Consider the following 17496-nt stretch of genomic DNA (forward strand, 5'->3'; position numbering starts at 1 on the left):
GTAGCAACTTACAAGTAAAAAAAAACACACCTTTGTGACTGAATATGAACATTCAGCTTGAGATAAGGTGCATCTGGCAAAGCTAATTACTGTAGGGATCCCCCTAAGGTAAGTCTTTCCGCTCCTGGGATTGGAATGACTCCTTACCCTCTCCCTTAAAACCCAAATCCTTTTGTCTTTCCCTCTCCTTCCCTCTTTCCTGACGAGGCAACCGTTGGTTGCGAAAGCTAGAATTTAGTATGTTTGTGTTTGTTTCTGTGTCTATCGACCTGCCAGCGCTTTAGTTTGGTAAGTCTCATCATCTTTCTTTTTAGATATATTTTTCCCACGTGGAATGTTTCCCTCTACTTTTATATATATATATATAAAAACTAAGATGATTTGACTTACCAAACGAAAGTGCTGGCACGTCGATAGACACACAAACAAACACAAACATACACACAAAATTCTAGCTTTCGCAACCAACGGTTGCCTCGTCACGAAAGAGGGAAGGAGAGGGAAAGACGAAAGGATTTGGGTTTTAAGGGAGAGGGTAAGGAGTCATTCCAATCCCAGGAGCGGAAAGACTTACCTTAGGGGGAAAAAAGGACGGGTATACACTCACACACACACACACACACACACGCATATCCATCCACACGTATACAGGCACAAGCAGACATATACAGAGGCAAAGAGTTTGGGCAGAGATGTCAGTCGAGGCGGAAGTGCAGAGGCAAAGATGTTGTTGAATGACAGGTGAGGTATGAGTGGCGGCAACTTGAAATTAGCGGAGATTTAGGCCTGATGGATAATGGGAAGAGAGGATATATTGAAGAGCAAGTTCCCATCTCCGGAGTTCGGATAGGTTGGTGTTAGTGGGAAGTATCCAGATAACCCGGACGGTGTAACACTGTGCCAAGATGTGCTGGCCGTGCACCAAGGCATGTTTAGCCACAGGGTGATCCTCATTACCAACAAACACTGTCTGCCTGTGTCCATTCATGCGAATGGACAGTTTGTTGCTGGTCATTCCCACGTAGAAGGCTTCACAGTGTAGGCAGGTCAGTTGGTAAATCACGTGGGTGCTTTCACACGTGGCTCTGCCTTTGATCGTGTACGCCTTCCGGGTTACAGGACTGGAGTAGGTGGTGGTGGGAGGGTGCATGGGACAGGTTTTACACCGGGGGCAGTTACAGGTGTAGGAGCCAGAGGGTAGGGAAGGTGGTCTGGGGATTTCATAGGGATGAACTAAGAGGTTACGAAGGTTAGGTGGACGGCGGAAAGACACTCTTGGTGGAGTGGGGAGGATTTCATGAAGGATGGATCTCATTTCAGGGCAGGATTTGAGGAAGTCGTATCCCTGCTGGAGAGCCACATTCAAAGCCTGATCCAGTCCCGGAAAGTATCCTGTCACAAGTGGGGCACTTTTGTGGTTCTTCTGTGGGAGGTTCTGGGTTTGAGAGGATGAGGAAGTGGCTCTGGTTATTTGCTTCTGTACCAGGTCGGGAGGGTAGTTGCGGGATGCGAAAGCTGTTTACAGGTTGTTGGTGTAATGGTTCAGGGATTCCGGACTGGAGCAGATTCGTTTGCCACGAATACCTAGGCTGTAGGGAAGGGACCGTTTGATGTGGAATGGGTGGCAGCTGTTATAATGGAGGTACTGTTCCTTGTTGGTGGGTTTGATGTGGACGGACGTGTGAAGCTGGCCATTGGACAGGTGGAGGTCAACGTCAAGGAAAGTGGCATGGGATTTAGAGTAGGACCAGGTGAATCTGACGGAATCAAAGGAGTTGAGGTTGGAGAGGAAATTCTGGAGTTCTTCTTCACTGTGAGTCCAGATCATGAAAATGTCATCAATAAATCTGTACCAAACTTTGGGTTGGCAGGCCTGGGTAACCAAGAAGGCTTCCTCTAAGCGACCCATGAATAGGTTGGCGTACGAGGGGGCCATCCTGGTACCCATGGCTGTTCCCTTTAATTGTTGGTATGTCTGGCCTTCAAAAGTGAAGAAGTTGTGGGTCAGGATGAAGCTGGCTAAGGCAATGAGAAAAGAGGTTTTAGGTAGGGCGGCAGGTGATCGGCGTGAAAGGAAGTGCTCCATCGCAGCGAGGCCCTGGACATGCAGAATATTTGTGTATAAGGAAGTGGCATCAATGGTTACAAGGATGGTTTCCAGGGGTAACAGACTGGGTAGGGATTACAGGCGTTCGAGAAAGTGGTTGGTGTCTTTGATGAAGGATGGGAGACTGCATGTAATGGGTTGAAGGTGTTGATCTACGTAGGCAGAGATGCGTTCTGTGGGGGCTTGGTAACCAGCTACAATGGGACGGCCGGGATGATTGGGTTTGTGAATTTTGGGAAGAAGGTAGAATGTAGGGGTGCGGGGTGTTGGTGGGGTCAGGAGGTTGATGGAGTCAGGTGAAAGGTTTTGTAGGGGGCCCAAGGTTCTGAGGATTCCTTGAAGCTCCGCCTGGACATCAGGAATGGGATTACCTTGGCAAACTTTGTAAGTAGTGTTGTCTGAAAGCTGACGCAGTCCCTCAGCCACATACTCCCGACGATCAAGTACCACAGTCGTGGAACCCTTGTCCACCGGAAGAATGACGATGGATTGGTCAGCCTTCAGATCACGGATAGCCTGGGCTTCAGCAGTGGTGATGTTGGGAGTAGGATTAAGGTTTTTTAAGAAGGATTGAGAGGCAAGGCTGGAAGTCAGAAATTCCTGGAAGGTTAGGAGAGGGTGATTTTGAGGAAGAGGAGGTGGGTCCCGCTGTGACGGAGGACGGAACTGTTCCAGGCATGGTTCAATTTGGATAGTGTCTTGGGGAGTTGGATCATTAGGAGTAGGATTAGGATCATTTTTCTTCGTGGCAAAGTGATATTTCCAGCAGAGAGTACGGGTGTAGGGCAGTAAATCTTTGACCAGGGCTGTTTGGTTGAATCTGGGAGTGGGGCTGAAGGTGAGGCCTTTGGATAGGACAGAGGTTTCGGATTGGGAGAGAGGTTTGGAGGAAAGGTTAACTACTGAATTGGGGTGTTGTGGTTCCAGATTGTGTTGATTGGAATTTTGAGGTTTTGGAGGGAGTGGAGCTGGAAGTGGGAGATTGAGTAGATGGGAGAGACTGGGTTTGTGTGCAATGAGAGGAGGTTGAGGTTTGCTGGAAAGGTTGTGAAGGGTGAGTGAGTTGCCTTTCCGGAGGTGGGAAACCAGGAGATTGGATAGTTTTTTAAGGTGGAGGGTGGCATGCTGTTCTAATTTGCGGATGGCCTGTAGGAGGATGCTCTGAACAACCGGTGTGGATGTGGGTGAGGAAAGATTGAGGACTTTTATTAAGGATAGGAGTTGATGGGTGTGTTGATTGGCTGAGTGGATGTGTAGGTGAAGGATTAGGTGGGTGAGGGCAATGGATTGTTCGGTTTGGAACTGGTATAGGGACTGATGGAAAGAAGGGTTGCAGCCAGAAATGGGAACTTTAAGTGTGAGGCCTTTGGGGGTGATGCCAAATGTCAGACAAGCCTGAGAAAATAAAATATGGGAGTGTAATCTGGCTAGGGCGAAGGCATGTTTGCGGAGGGAATGTAAATAAAACTTAATGGGGTCGTTGTGGAGGTGTTGTGAGGGTGACATGGTACTAGAAGGTGGAAAGTGGAACATGAGGCTGAAATGAAAATGAAAATAAATATAAAAATATATGGGGAGAGATAAAGGTAAAACTAGAAAGCAAATGGAGATCTGGTGTGAAAAAAGGCGAAAAAGGGTTGGTTAGAGCTGGGCTATGTTGATTCTGTGGTGAGCTTGTGTAGGTAGCTAATGATGTGCATAAAGGTTAGGTGGTTGTGTTGCCGCCAAAACACGTTAAAGGGTGGAGAAATATGGGAAAATATCGAAAAACTACGTGAGGATGTATTAAAAGGAGTGGTTTGGTGGTGGCAGATTATGGAAATGAAGCTAACAATTGTCTGATGAAGAAATAATGACGTTAAAACCTGTGGGAAGCGGCTAAAAATGATCGGTGATGTGAGAAAAACGGAAATGGAAATAAAGCAAAAGTTATTAAAACTAGCCGAAAAGGTTGTTTAATAGCTGAAAGGAACTGTTTGTGAACTGGAAACGGTGGATTTTATTGCAGCGGTAGTGTTGAAAGCAGAAAAAAAATTTTTTGGTTATGGTTTGGAAGTGCGTTACGTATTATTGAGTATATATCGGCGGGATAAAATTGTATACTGGATTACGGTAAAAAAGGAGAAGGTGAATAGAAAGTGAAACTGCTGGCAAAAACAGAAGGAGGAAATAAGACGACAGAAAAGACTACGAAATGTAACAGTGACAATAACAATCGTGATTGTTGGGTTCAAATTAATGATGTGAATATAATAGAGGGAAACATTCCACGTGGGAAAAATATATTTAACAAGAAAGATGATGAGACTTACCAAACAAAAGCGCTGGCAGGTCAATAGACACACAAACAAACACAAACATACACACAAAATTCTAGCTTTCGCAACCAACGGCTGCCTCGTCAGGAAAGAGGGAAAGACAAAAGGATATGGGTTTTAAGGGAGAGGGTAAGGAGTCATTCCAATCCCGGGAGCGGAAAGACTTACCTTAGGGGGAAAAAAGGACAGGTATACACTCGCACACACACACATATCCATCCGCATATACACAGACACAAGCAGACATCTGTAAAGGCAAAGAGTTTGGGCAGAGATGTCAGTCGGGGCGGAAGTACAGAGGCAAAGATGATGTCGAAAGACGGGTGAGGTATGAGCGGCAGCAAATTGAAATTAGAAATTAGCGGAGATTGAGGCCTGGCGGATAGCGAGAAGAGAGGATATGCTCAAGGGCAAGTTCCCATCTCCGGAGTTCTGACAGGTTGGTGTTAGTGGGAAGTATCCAGATAACCCGGACGGTGTAACACTGTGCCAAGATGTGCTGGCCATGCACCAAGGCATGTTTAGCCACAGGGTGATCCTCATTACCAACAAACACTGTCTGCCTGTGTCCATTCATGTGAATGGACAGTTTGTTGCTGGTCATTCCCACATAGAACACTTCACAGTGTAGGCAGGTCAGTTGGTAAATCACGTGGGTGCTTTCACACGTGGCTCTGCCTTTGATCGTGTACACCTTCCGGGTTACAGGACTGGAATAGGTGGTGGTGGGAGGGTGCATGGGACAGGTTTTACACCGGGGGCAGTTACAGGTGTAGGAGCCAGAGGGTAGGGAAGGTGGTTTGAGGATTTCATAGGGATGAACTAAGAGGTTACGAAGGTTAGGTGGACGGTGGAAAGACACTCTTGGTGGAGTGGGGAGGATTTCATGAAGGATGGATCTCATTTCAGGGCAGGATTTGAGGAAGTCGTATCCCTGCTGGAGAGCCACATTCAGAATCTGATCCAGTCCCGGAAAGTATCCTGTCACAAGTGGGGCACTTTTGGGGTTCTTCTGTGGAAGGTTCCGGGTTTGAGGAGATGAGGAAGTTGCTCTGGTTATTTGCTTCTGTACCAGGTCGGGAGGGTAGTTACGGGATGCAAAAGCTGTTTTCAGGTTGTTGGTGTAATGGTTCAAGGATTCCGGACTGGAGCAGATTCGTTTGCCACGAAGACCTAGGCTGTAGGGAAGGGACCGTTTGATGTGGAATGGGTGGCAGCTGTCATAATGGAGGTACTGTTGCTTGTTGGTGGGTTTGATGTGGACGGACGTGTGAAGCTGGCCATTGGACAGGTGGAGGTCAACGTCAAGGAAAGTGGCATGGGATTTAGTGTAAAGGGAAGGAATGGGTTTGGAGAAATCAAAGGAAGAAATACCAGAGCCACTAACAAGGAATTTTGGCAGGTATTATTCCACCAAATTTGCAAAGTGCGCAATTTCTCAGGAGGAGGGAGGGGGGTATATATTTCTTAACTTTATCAGCATTGTATAGTCCCTTTGCTGGCCTGTATCTGGATCAACCAGGAACAGTTCTTTGGGATGTGGTATCCCTACCAACTTTAAAAATTGTATCATTGACTAAATAACTAAGCATAAAATCTATCTTTCTGGTAATGATCTGGAGAACATCCTTGAAAAATGCAGTGGTTTCACTTCCCAAACCTGTCTGAACTTTCGAAAAATCAGAAAAATTTATTCTGTTTCCAATTTGAATACCCTCAAAAAACTCAGAAGGTATACCAACACCATTGTTAGTGTCAGTAGTTAGAATGTCTCTTTTTGTAGTTTCTATGGCATTCCACAATTTCTGTATTTCCTTTCTATGGTCTACAGTATCTCCAAAATAATAATTGATTCAACCATATCCCGTATTTTATATATATATATATATATATATATATATATATATATATATATATATATATATATATATAAAAAGAAAGATGATGAGACTTACCAAACAAAAGCGCTGGCAGGTCGATAGACACACAAACAAACACAAACATACACACAAAATCTAGCTTTCGCAACCAACGGTTGCCTCGTCAGGAAAGAGGGAAGGAGAAGGAAAGACAAAAGGATATGGGTTTTAAGGGAGAGGGTAAGGAGTCATTCCAATCCCGGGAGCGGAAAGACTTACCTTAGGGGGAAAAAAGGACAGGTGTACACTCGCACACACACACATATCCATCCATACATACAAGACACAAGCAGACCTGTCCTTTTTTCCCCCTAAGGTAAGTCTTTCCGCTCCCGGGATTGGAATGACTCCTTACCCTCTCCCTTAAAACCCATATCCTTTTGTCTTTCCTTCTCCTTCCCTCTTTCCTGACGAGGCAACCGTTGGTTGCGAAAGCTAGATTTTGTGTGTATGTTTGTGTTTGTTTGTGTGTCTATCGACCTGCCAGCGCTTTTGTTTGGGGTTTGTACTTTTATCATGAACATATTTCAAATGATTGTGTACTTCATTTCTTACTAAATCACACTCTGCCGTAATGTCTACTTGTACTTTGCTAGGCAAATCAATTCTTTGCCCATAACAATAATTTTATTATCCTGTACGTTAACTATAGACATCATCTACTCTTCAAACACTTCTGTCTTCAACAACTCGGTACTGATAGCTGCTAACTTTTGGCTGATACTTTCTTCTAGCTTCTTAATAGTAGCATCTCCTTGAGCCTTAAAGGTAGCTTCCAATTTGGCTTTAAGGGCCTGAGCTTCTTCGCTCCCACAGGTCAGTAACTAATGTTGTTAGTTTCAGTACACAAAACAATAAGATACAAAAAAATGTGTAAAACTGACAAAATCACATCTCACCCAGTGTGTAGAACGGTGAGCTGGAAATTCTGCCATCAACTGCACAGGCAAAGCTGGTGCATCATGTTGAGAAGCTGTGGTGGGCAGTTGCTACCACGGCAATGAGCTGCTAATGTGATGTGTTGCAAAGACTCACACCACTGTAGTAGTAGGTGTGTAGAGTTGAACTGCAGTTGTCTGGTCTGCCTGATGCTATCCTGTTGTTACTCTTCCTTACCAAACCCGTTGCAGACTGTTCCATGTCACAATTGCTACATATGTCCATGTTGGTTGAGTACTTAACAAACATGCACAACAGTTATCTGCATTAGTGGAGAAAACTTATCTTCTGGTTGTGAAAATTTATTCTTTTCTTCTTGTTGTCCAGAATATTATGAGGAAATTTCATAAATAATGCATAATTATTTTTTTACTTACACATTAAATTATTATGAAGGACATTTGATGAGTAATGCACACTAACTTTTTTTACTTACACATTAACTTTTTTAATCTCTTTACAGTCACTCAATATAGTCTCCCTGCTTTTCTAAGACTGAACTGCAGTGCCTCAGAGGCTCCATTATTTCACCCAGCACACCATTTCTGTTCATATGTAGAATGGCTTGGGTAAAGGTGGTAGAGTACTCTTCCAGAGAAAGATAATGACATCCACACATAGGTTTTTTCAACAAAGTCTGGTGGACTCTGTAGTGCTTCAAGAAATTTAGGTGTAAATTCAAGAGACACTCGGCCTTCCACATCTCAAACACCCGATATTTTAAGTATGAGTGAGGACGAGAACAAGCGTATATACAGCGCCACCCGTTTGTGTGTGCAGGTCGGACAATTGTTATAAGAAGACTGTAAGCGTGGCAGTTCAATGACGCCAACAAATGTTTGCCGCCAGCGCCATGGAAGCTGTGATGAAAAGCACTAAGATAATTAAATAGTATTCTTTGATGTGTTAGTGAAAGTGATTGTTGTAGGGAAAAAAACGAACTTTTGACCATTGACTTTTAACTTAATTCATGTGTTGGACTTGCTAGAAGCAAGACATGTTCATAAATTACGAATGGTTCTTAAACCAACTCGCTTATAAATGTTAATTTTATGTGTTTCTAACCTTTGGAAATGCGAGAGACTTACTTGACAGTGTTTGTTTATGTGGAGAATGAATGACATTTGTAAAAGTTTGATGTTTAAGTATACATTGTTAAGTGGAGCAAAAGAAACTGCATAAGTCTGCTTATTTTTATAAGTAGAAAGAGTCTTGAGAAATTCCTGTTCTGAGCAAATGTACTTCAGAGACAAGGAGAAAAGGAGATTGCAGCAGCAAGCTAACCAGCAAGGAAAGTCGACTGACCATCTCAAGTAAGTCGTATCATTATGGAAGTGGGAGTTTACACACATACCTCACAATTTTAAGTTGTCCAAAGTGTTAGAACGTGTGGGCCATGACAGGACCCGAAGAAAGAGTAATTTTGAAAAGAAATCGAGTTAAGAAGATATTGTGAGTTTCCATAGCAACCAACAGTAACAAGACAGAGAAATTATTTCGCGGAGTTGGATTCTGCATAAACAGCAAAAAGGGTGAAAATTAATGAGTACCAGACAAGAGGTGATGTAAGGAAAGTCCCAACAGTTTAGACTAAGAAGATTACGACAAGATCTATTCGACGACGCAGATCCAGTGTGAAGAGCAAGCAGCCCTCATACACATTGCGGGGGCATGGGCACAGTAACCAGCAGCTGACGCCAATGGTGCCAAATGCTGCTCATCAGTGCTGACTATGAATCTGTTCACCGACACCAACACTGAAACTAACCTTCAAAGCTGCCAGCACCCGCACTGTTCACCACCGCTGATTCCACACCTGCGCACTGACGCAACATAAAACTCTAGGCCAGGTGAGTGAAAGACAATTACTTGAATGTGAAGTTAAGGACATTGCTTAACAATAGACTGTTAGTATAGTTATTATACTCAGAGGTGAATTTTTTAAATGATAACTCGAACTAAAAGTAGAAAGAATATGGATCAAGAACAGCAACTAGTAGAACCAGCCACAGCTATTAAAGTGACTAGGGAAATGCCAGACTGAACTGAAGTAGCAAATTGAATCAAAGAACTGAAGTCTAAAGTTAGACTCAGTGAGAACAAAGTCAAATGCTCAAATTACTTCTCTAAGTAAAAATTTAGAAGCTCAAAATACTCAGTTGAATGTGAAGTTGGATGTACAGAACGCGGATTCAGCTGTTATAAGAAGGGAACTAAGTGCTACTTTAAGTGAAAAAACTGGAAGCACAGGGTGAGGTTTTAAGTGCTAAGTTCGATGCCCTAAATGATGAGGTGAAGAGTTTGCAATTAGACTTAAAGAAGTAAGTAATTCCTTAACTACTCAGATGAATCAAATGTTTACTGACCTTAGCCAAAAGCAGGGTGACCAATTGCAGAAGTTGGCCCAGAAGTTAGAATTCTAAATTGAAGATAAATGTAATAGTGTAGAGTCTGAAATTAGCAAAAAATTATAATCTTTTGAAATTATGTGTAATGTTAAATTTAATTTTATGGGACAGAAAATGATTACTGTAAAAGAGAGTGTGAATCAGTCTATGGGATTAATGTTGATTAGTCAATCACAGATTACAGGTGTCAGTACGAGTTGTCACTTCACGAGTAAATAATGTAGGACAGAATGTCAGGGAAAACTTAACCAACTTCGACATGACAAATGTAAGTAGTCTGGCGGAACCATTTGAGCTAATTATAGATCGAGAAATGGCCGAGAGTATAATCTCCAGAAACGTTGCGACTGTTGCTTTTTCCAAACCTAATAATACTAACAAGATTATAGAAGACTTGTGGAAAGAATTCACACTTTTCCAGGACAGATTAGAACATAGAATAACTTTACCTAATGTTGTGTTACCGAGGGAAGTGGTGATTGTTTTGCTGCGGGAAAACTTTCCCACAAAATTGAACAAGAAGTGCAGGTTTGCACTTCCTCAAGTGAGGTTAAGGTCATATCCATGGGACCCAGGCGGAGTCACATCTTTCCCCCAGGGACATTATGTTCTGTGTTAACAGGCAGAGTGATGACCATCGGATCTCGAGTTGTTTTTGGTGTTTCTTCTGTGCTATTTTTTCCAGCACTGAATTCCCTTCATATCTTAAACTATTCTGTAATCTATTCTTGAATTCTTAAACTATCCTATAATTTTATTAAATAGAAAACCAGATATGGCAGTAAAGTAGAAAACTTAAGAGAATCACAGATGAACAATGATCTCTAGACATGAAATGAAACGAATAAAATATTATTTTAGTGAAAGATATAATATCATGATACTATTTAAACCGAGTGATGTCTAGATGACATAAACTGAACAGAGTATTTTATGTGTGTATAAAATATAGTGTAAAGTGATTAACTAAACAACTATTTCATTGTGGTGTATAATTTCCTATTTTTATAGAACATTTAATACCTTTTATGAAATGTGATGTATATGGAAGGGTTTGTATTGGTTCTGGAAGGGGTGGGTATTATAGATTAAAGCATAATTTACACTAACAAATAAATCATGGATAACACAGAACACACACCACACATTTCAAACGACCCTCGCAAACAAGTGTGACTGATTCTTCACCATTTAACGTTCCATAGGGGTTGCTAAGATTTTCCTTGGGGCTTCAAAGGCGAAAGTGAGAATGGCCATTCTCTAGGAGATGTTTAACACCATACCTCCTCCGGCTTCCCACTCAAGTACCGGCGAAGTAGGGATCCTGGGGAAAGGGGGTGGGAAGGGTTTCCTGTCTTTGGGGCTATCTTCTTTCTTTTCTTTGATCTTAGCAATAATTTCTACTTTTACCTGTCTTACTTCTCATATAAGTACCAGTCTACCTTTCACGCTTTCCATATTCAACTACTTCTATCACAGAAGTCCTTCTCATTTTCCGTGGTTTTCAATAACCTACAACTTGTTTTTTATAAGTAGGCCGAAGAATCAGGCTACACAAACACACTTACGCATACACACAAAAAATACGATTACACAAACAATGATCTTACACATCAAAAGGGGAGAACTGTCAAGTGTTGTAGGGGGAAAGGAGTGCGTACACTGGCAAAGGATGCACAAATTATCATTTATTGTGACGGTTCTGCATTGCATGTACACACGTTGTTTATTGTGAAGGTTCTGCATAGCATGTATATAGAGGAAAATATATACATGTAAGAACTATGATGATTCAATATCATATATAAGTATAAGATCTGGGACAATTTCCAAGTGTACATAAGAAGAAGGCATGAGTAAGGAAAGGGAACATAAAGCCAGAGAGGTCACTCTAACAAATGTTCTGATGAATTTGAATTGTAGGGTGATCATGGGACTCTTATAGCTTGAGTAAAATATATTGAATAGAGTAGATAGGCATGGTTAGAAATTGTTGAGTAAAGGAGGACTCTAGGGTATGAATTGAAGTATCAAGAAATGGAGATGAGGTGTAAAATAGATTTGTAACTTTACCACAAAACATTAAATTATAGTGTACATAAAGGTGTATACTAGGGAAATGAACCAAGAGGCCTACTCATAAAGGATAAAGGGGGAGGGGGGGGGGGGGGACACCCATCATTTATTGAATATAAAAGGCAGATAGGTAGACCTAAGAAAGGTTGACCTATACTGTGTGAACAGGGGCAACAAGAAGGGCATTAACTTGTACCATAGCAAAATAGGAATCAAGAGGGGCATACCTACCAAAACGGAAGGAGGCAGTGTACTCATAGGGTCAACCCACACGTAAGGTATAGGTACTCTTCCTAAATGGGTGACAGAAGTCACACATTTTATAGGGATTATTCTGGTTTGAATTCTATATACCACAAGCATTTCATGTTTCATTTGCCCAGAGTTCCTCCAGAATACAAACTACTATGAATAATGATACTAGTTGGTACTGAGGAAAAATAGTACAAAAAATTAGAATACAGGATGAAATATTTAAGTGTCCATGACACCTGGAATTTACAATTGGAGCTGAAGAATCCTCACCATTCATAAGTAAGATTAATGTGGAATGAAATCATAAATAGAGGCTTACGTTCTAAAAACAAAGTAGAGTAAGGAATTAGTGGAAAGTCAACAATTGGAAGCCTGCTCTACAGAGTACAAGGATTTAAGGGGGAAAAAAGAGAAATAGTGTATATAAACTTAGGTAGTAAATGATTACTTTTGATATGTGGATTGTTATGATGTGGGATATTAAAGTACATAATGAATATGTATAAAATATCGCATGTTCCAGCTAAGGGGAGGGATATGTAGTGCCTCAAGACTTTAGGTGTAAATTTGAGAGACACTTGTCCTTCCACCGTCTCGAACACCTGATATTTTAAGTACGAGTGTGGACGAGGAGAAGCGTATATACTGCGCCACCCATTTCTGCGTGCAGGTCGGATGTTTGTTATAAGAAGACTGTAAGAATGGCGGTTCAATGACGCTGACAAGTGTTTGCCACCAGTGCCACAGAAGCCATGATGAAAAGCATAAACAATAATTACATAACATTCTTCGATGTGTCAGTTAAAGTGACTGTTGCGGGGGGGGGGGGGGGGGGGGGGGGGGGGGGGGGGGACGAGCTTTGACCATTGACTTTTAACTTAATTCATGTGTTGGACTTGCTAGAAGCAAGACATGTTCATAAATTACGAATGGTTCTTAAACCAACTCGCTTATGAATGTTTATTTTATGTGTTTCCAACCTTTGGAAATGTGAGGAGACTTACTTGACAGTGTTTGTTTATGTGGAGAATGACATTTGTAAAATTTTAATGTTTAAATATACATTGTTAAATGGAGCAAAAGAAACTGCGTACATCTGCTTATTTTTATAAGTAGAAAGAGTCTTGAAAAATTCTTGTTCCTAGCAAATATACTTCAGAGACGAGGAGTAAAGGAGGTTGCAGCAGCAAGCTAACCAGCAAGGAAAGTCGCCTGACCATCTCAAGTAAGTCATATTGGTAAGGATGTGGGAGTTTACATACATACCTCACCACTTTAGGTCGTCCAAAGTGTTAGAACTCATGTCTGAGCTGTAGGGATGCTGCAGCAACACTTTCCATCCGTATTCATGCGGTTTTTGGGCTACAACATTGCCAATATGTGGGCAAGCATTGTCAGGGGAGAATGAGTGGCCCAGCCTCAAGCAACTGAGGTCAGAATTTGTGCATTTTTCTGCAATGGTATTGCATGAAGATACAGTAATATATCGCTGTACACTTGTTCCACATAGGAATCTATCTGTCATGATGATTCCTTGGTGATTATAAGCAAAAAATCATTTGCTTGATCTTTGATTGAGTGCATCGAACTTTTTTTTGGGCGTGGAAAATCTGAAGCTCTTCACTCATTGTACTGGAATTTCAACTCCCTTTAAAAGTCCTTAATACATGTTTCATCAACAGAGATTTCATGGTTGAATCAATGTTTGAGCAAGGTTGCAATGTCCAGGTGTTTCTGCTTCTCTTCAGCAGTCAAAAGATGTGGGGCCAATCTCGTAGAAATTTCTCTCTTCTTCAAATCATTTGTCGGAATACACAGAATACTTATGTTGGGGGGAATTCCTGTGACTTCACAGAGTTTCTGACAAGTTGCACTATGATCTTCAACATGAGCATCTGTCACAAGTTTCATAATTCATTCATGCGTTGACGTTTTTGGCCTTCTGGGTTTTGCATGATCTATGCTCATAAGAGCACTATGAAAATCATTAACCCAATGTGAAACTGTACTAAGGTCCACTGTGAACTTACAACAAACTTCACTTAATGCACTGTGGATTCCTGTCGGGTTTTTGTCGCATAAAGTTTCAATCTTGATGTAAGACCTCTGCTCTTCAATAGTCACAGTATCTGAGACCCAAGCAGGGTCCATTTCTACCTCTCATCAACGTTACCCAATTATCAGTGACTCATAACTTCAAATACATCATTCAGTACATCTGACCATACCAACCTCAACTTAAAGATCTAAGAATTCCAGTCTTAATGTGTATTGAGCATTTGCACTACAGTATATCCTTTTTCTCTTAGATGGTCATGACACCTTCACAGGGTGCTGTCAAGGTATAAATGTCTACATCCAGTAAGTGTTGCTGCACTTGCCACACCATGCCTTGTCCCTGTTGTGTTAAGTCACTGAATATGCACTAACTGCAAATATTACAAATCAGGGCACGCACAGTATATTATTCACACTGCATATAATGTTTATAAAAGACGCAAGCATCTTTTGCCAGCATGAGCATTTTCAGTGGCCCATAGATCATTCTCATGAATAGCCCGCATTACAATACAAAGTTGCTAGATGGAGATGTAGCTGTACGACTTAAATGTTCCCTCTTTCAACCTCAAATTTCTACAGAGGCATCTTCATGAGAATCATGTTTAACAAGCTTCAAGGCAACTTGGTAAAGAATATGTTTGGTTTTAACTTTTTTTATATTCTTCCCATCCCAAGGCTGATGATGGTGTTAGTGTGTTTCATGTGGATACAACAATGTTCAGTTAATAAGAGTGTTTTGAAAGGTTAGAAATTGAAAAGTAAAGGGGGGGGGGGGGGGGGGGGAAGAGAACAGTGTACTACAGGTATAATCTCAACTACCTCCTTAAGTACACATTTGAAAGTACACACAGTAGTGTCCATATTTGCAAAGTATGTTGTGTGTGGTGCAATGACTTTTGTGACAGATTTCTTAGATGTGTAAAATGTTTCCAACTGTTTTAATCAAGTGCTTTGAATTCCAGTTGCAGGAAAACGATTCACCACCAGTATTTGGTTAGTAAGGTACTGCCTAGTAGTTCCTGAACACCAGACTTTGTATTGTTTTCCTGAATTGAATTCCAAATGTCTCCACAATGTTTCTTAATGTGGGAGCACATGCCCTTTCACTTTGCTCTCATCATCATCAACAATACAAGCTAGATTGCACTCATCGCAATCACCTATGATGCATCATGCACACTTCACATATGGATAACTCTCTCTTTTCTTTACTTTACCACTTCATATTCTGCTGAAGCACTGTCTACTCAGGATCATGGTGCCAGCTACAAAAATGGTTATCAATTTCACTTTTTGATTTTAGCAAGCCTGAAACATATTCAGAATTCTCTGATATCACTGGGTATCAGTAATTTCATTTCATAAATTTATATATTTGCATAAAACTGTACACACTAAAATTCATTATTTCATACATAATTATGTATATCTTAGATGTGTAGAATCAATTCTGAAGACCTAATGTAAAAATGTCTAAGTTTAAATACACCAGTTCTTGCCAAATAGTTATCAGTTAATGTCTTGCACAATGATGTAAGTGTCTTTGTTTCAAATGTTACTTTTATGACTCGCTGATCTTTCAAAGTGCTGCCGCACAGTTACGCGCGTCCTTTACATGTAGCGCTGTCTGCCAGCCATGCAGCAATAGTTATAACGTCAAGTTGAACAAATATATTTCAAGGACAACACAATACATGTAAGTCACAGATCAAGTAAACAAAGTAAGACATGTGTACACTTTAACAGTCAAATCCGAACTGAATCCGAGTCTAGCGGCCACTGGCTGGCTGGCTGCTTAGGTGGCGCTGCTGCTGCATGGCTGGCAGACAGCGCCGCACATAAAGGACGCTCGTAACTGCACGGCGGCACTTTGAAAGATCGGCGAGTCACAGCAGTTACCTTTGCCATTCTTCTTTGTGAATGCTTTGCAGGAAGTTGTGGAGTAATGGAAGCAAATCATGTGTGATGCGATGTAAAGCACTGTAGCTGAATTGATAGTTCAAGAAAGCAAACGAATGTTACATTTATATTCAATGTGCAAATATATTTTTATTTCATACATAACGATTCACCAGACTCTCAGAATCCCAGCATCAGTAGATTGTTCTCTGTACAAAGCAGACCTGCAGCATTATCAAACCACTATAAAGAAGACAATGAAGTCAACTCCAAGAGAAGCAAGCAAAAACATACATTTTAGTAAAGTGAATATACTCTTCAATACAGCTCCACCCAGAATAATGACAAGCGTTCATTCCATGAACAAGTCATCGTGTAACCAGTACTGAAATGGCATATCACAAATCATTGTAATAAAACTCTCAACTTGGTCACAAAATTTATTTAATTTCTTTCATTCTTATGAGTTTTGGCGTTACGTTGTTTTCAAAGGAACAAAATATTGTTGATACAAATATCATGTCCAACTTAATAATATAAAGCATTGTTATTAATCATAGAATCATCAATATACAATCACACATCACAAGCCAGGCAACACAATTCATATGTTGGTCATCCATGCTATCTTGCTTGCACTACTTTTCTAAGACAGAGTCTTTATGAACTTACGTTTCACTTTTGCAACAATGCTGCAGTTAACATTTACCATTATTCACCATGGAAATAGCGACACAGTTACCATCATTTTTAAACTATATAACTCAATTTTTTCTGATTTTAAAAAGGTAACAGAATAGCACAAAGAATGGCCATTTAATGACTCATATTTTTGATTACAATTTACACAAATCTGTGAAGTAGTATATGTTCAACTACTTATATACAGTGAGATGAAATAACAAGCAAGACGTATAAATGTGTATGACAGTATGCTTGCTTACCTGCAACATTTTTGTATCATAAGTGTCCAAGAGTACAGGGAACAGCTCTGACATGCTGTACCTGTGCTCCTTCTTAAGGATCAGCTCTGTTTCTGAATCCATGGCTGCACCTGAAAACAACAGGAGTGTAAAGTAACTGTAAGCTACATCACATATAACAGTACAATGCAGCAGATTCTTTTATTTGTCCCTAGAACTTAAAGATTCTTGTGTCTGAACAAGGAAGTTGCACTGATGAGCAATAAATACACCAAACACCACACATACAGAGTTAGTGTGTTCACTAAGAACCACATTTCCTCTAAGTACTGAGAAACACATGTGTTTGACTTTCACTATAATAACCAATCAGAAAGAGACAGTAACAAGTAACCATATCCAACAACAGAGATAAGCCAAAAGGCCTATCCTTGAACAGATATAGACATGTGAGCATAAATATATATACAGGATGATTATATGTAAAGTTCCAGTTCGAAAACACTGTACAAAAACTACTGCTGCTCAGAATGTCAAATTTGAACGGAGTATAATGCAAATTGGTTCAGATACAAATGAGTCGTAATACAA

The 17496-nt window shown here is 40.9% G+C and overlaps 1 protein-coding gene across 1 annotated transcript in view; it reads right to left on the bottom strand.

The window, feature by feature from the left end:
• Positions 1–16951, bottom strand: part of LOC126188891 (hydrocephalus-inducing protein homolog) — a 54150-nt gene extending 37199 nt beyond the window's left edge. The window contains exon 1 of the mRNA XM_049930574.1: positions 16927–16951. Coding sequence (XP_049786531.1) covers positions 16927–16935 — 9 coding nt within the window. The 5' untranslated portion in view covers positions 16936–16951. The remainder of the gene's footprint in view (positions 1–16926) is intronic.
• Between the last annotated feature and the right edge of the window lie 545 nt (positions 16952–17496).

Source organism: Schistocerca cancellata, chromosome 5, assembly GCF_023864275.1.
Source record: "Schistocerca cancellata isolate TAMUIC-IGC-003103 chromosome 5, iqSchCanc2.1, whole genome shotgun sequence".
Lineage (NCBI taxonomy): Eukaryota > Metazoa > Arthropoda > Insecta > Orthoptera > Acrididae > Schistocerca > Schistocerca cancellata.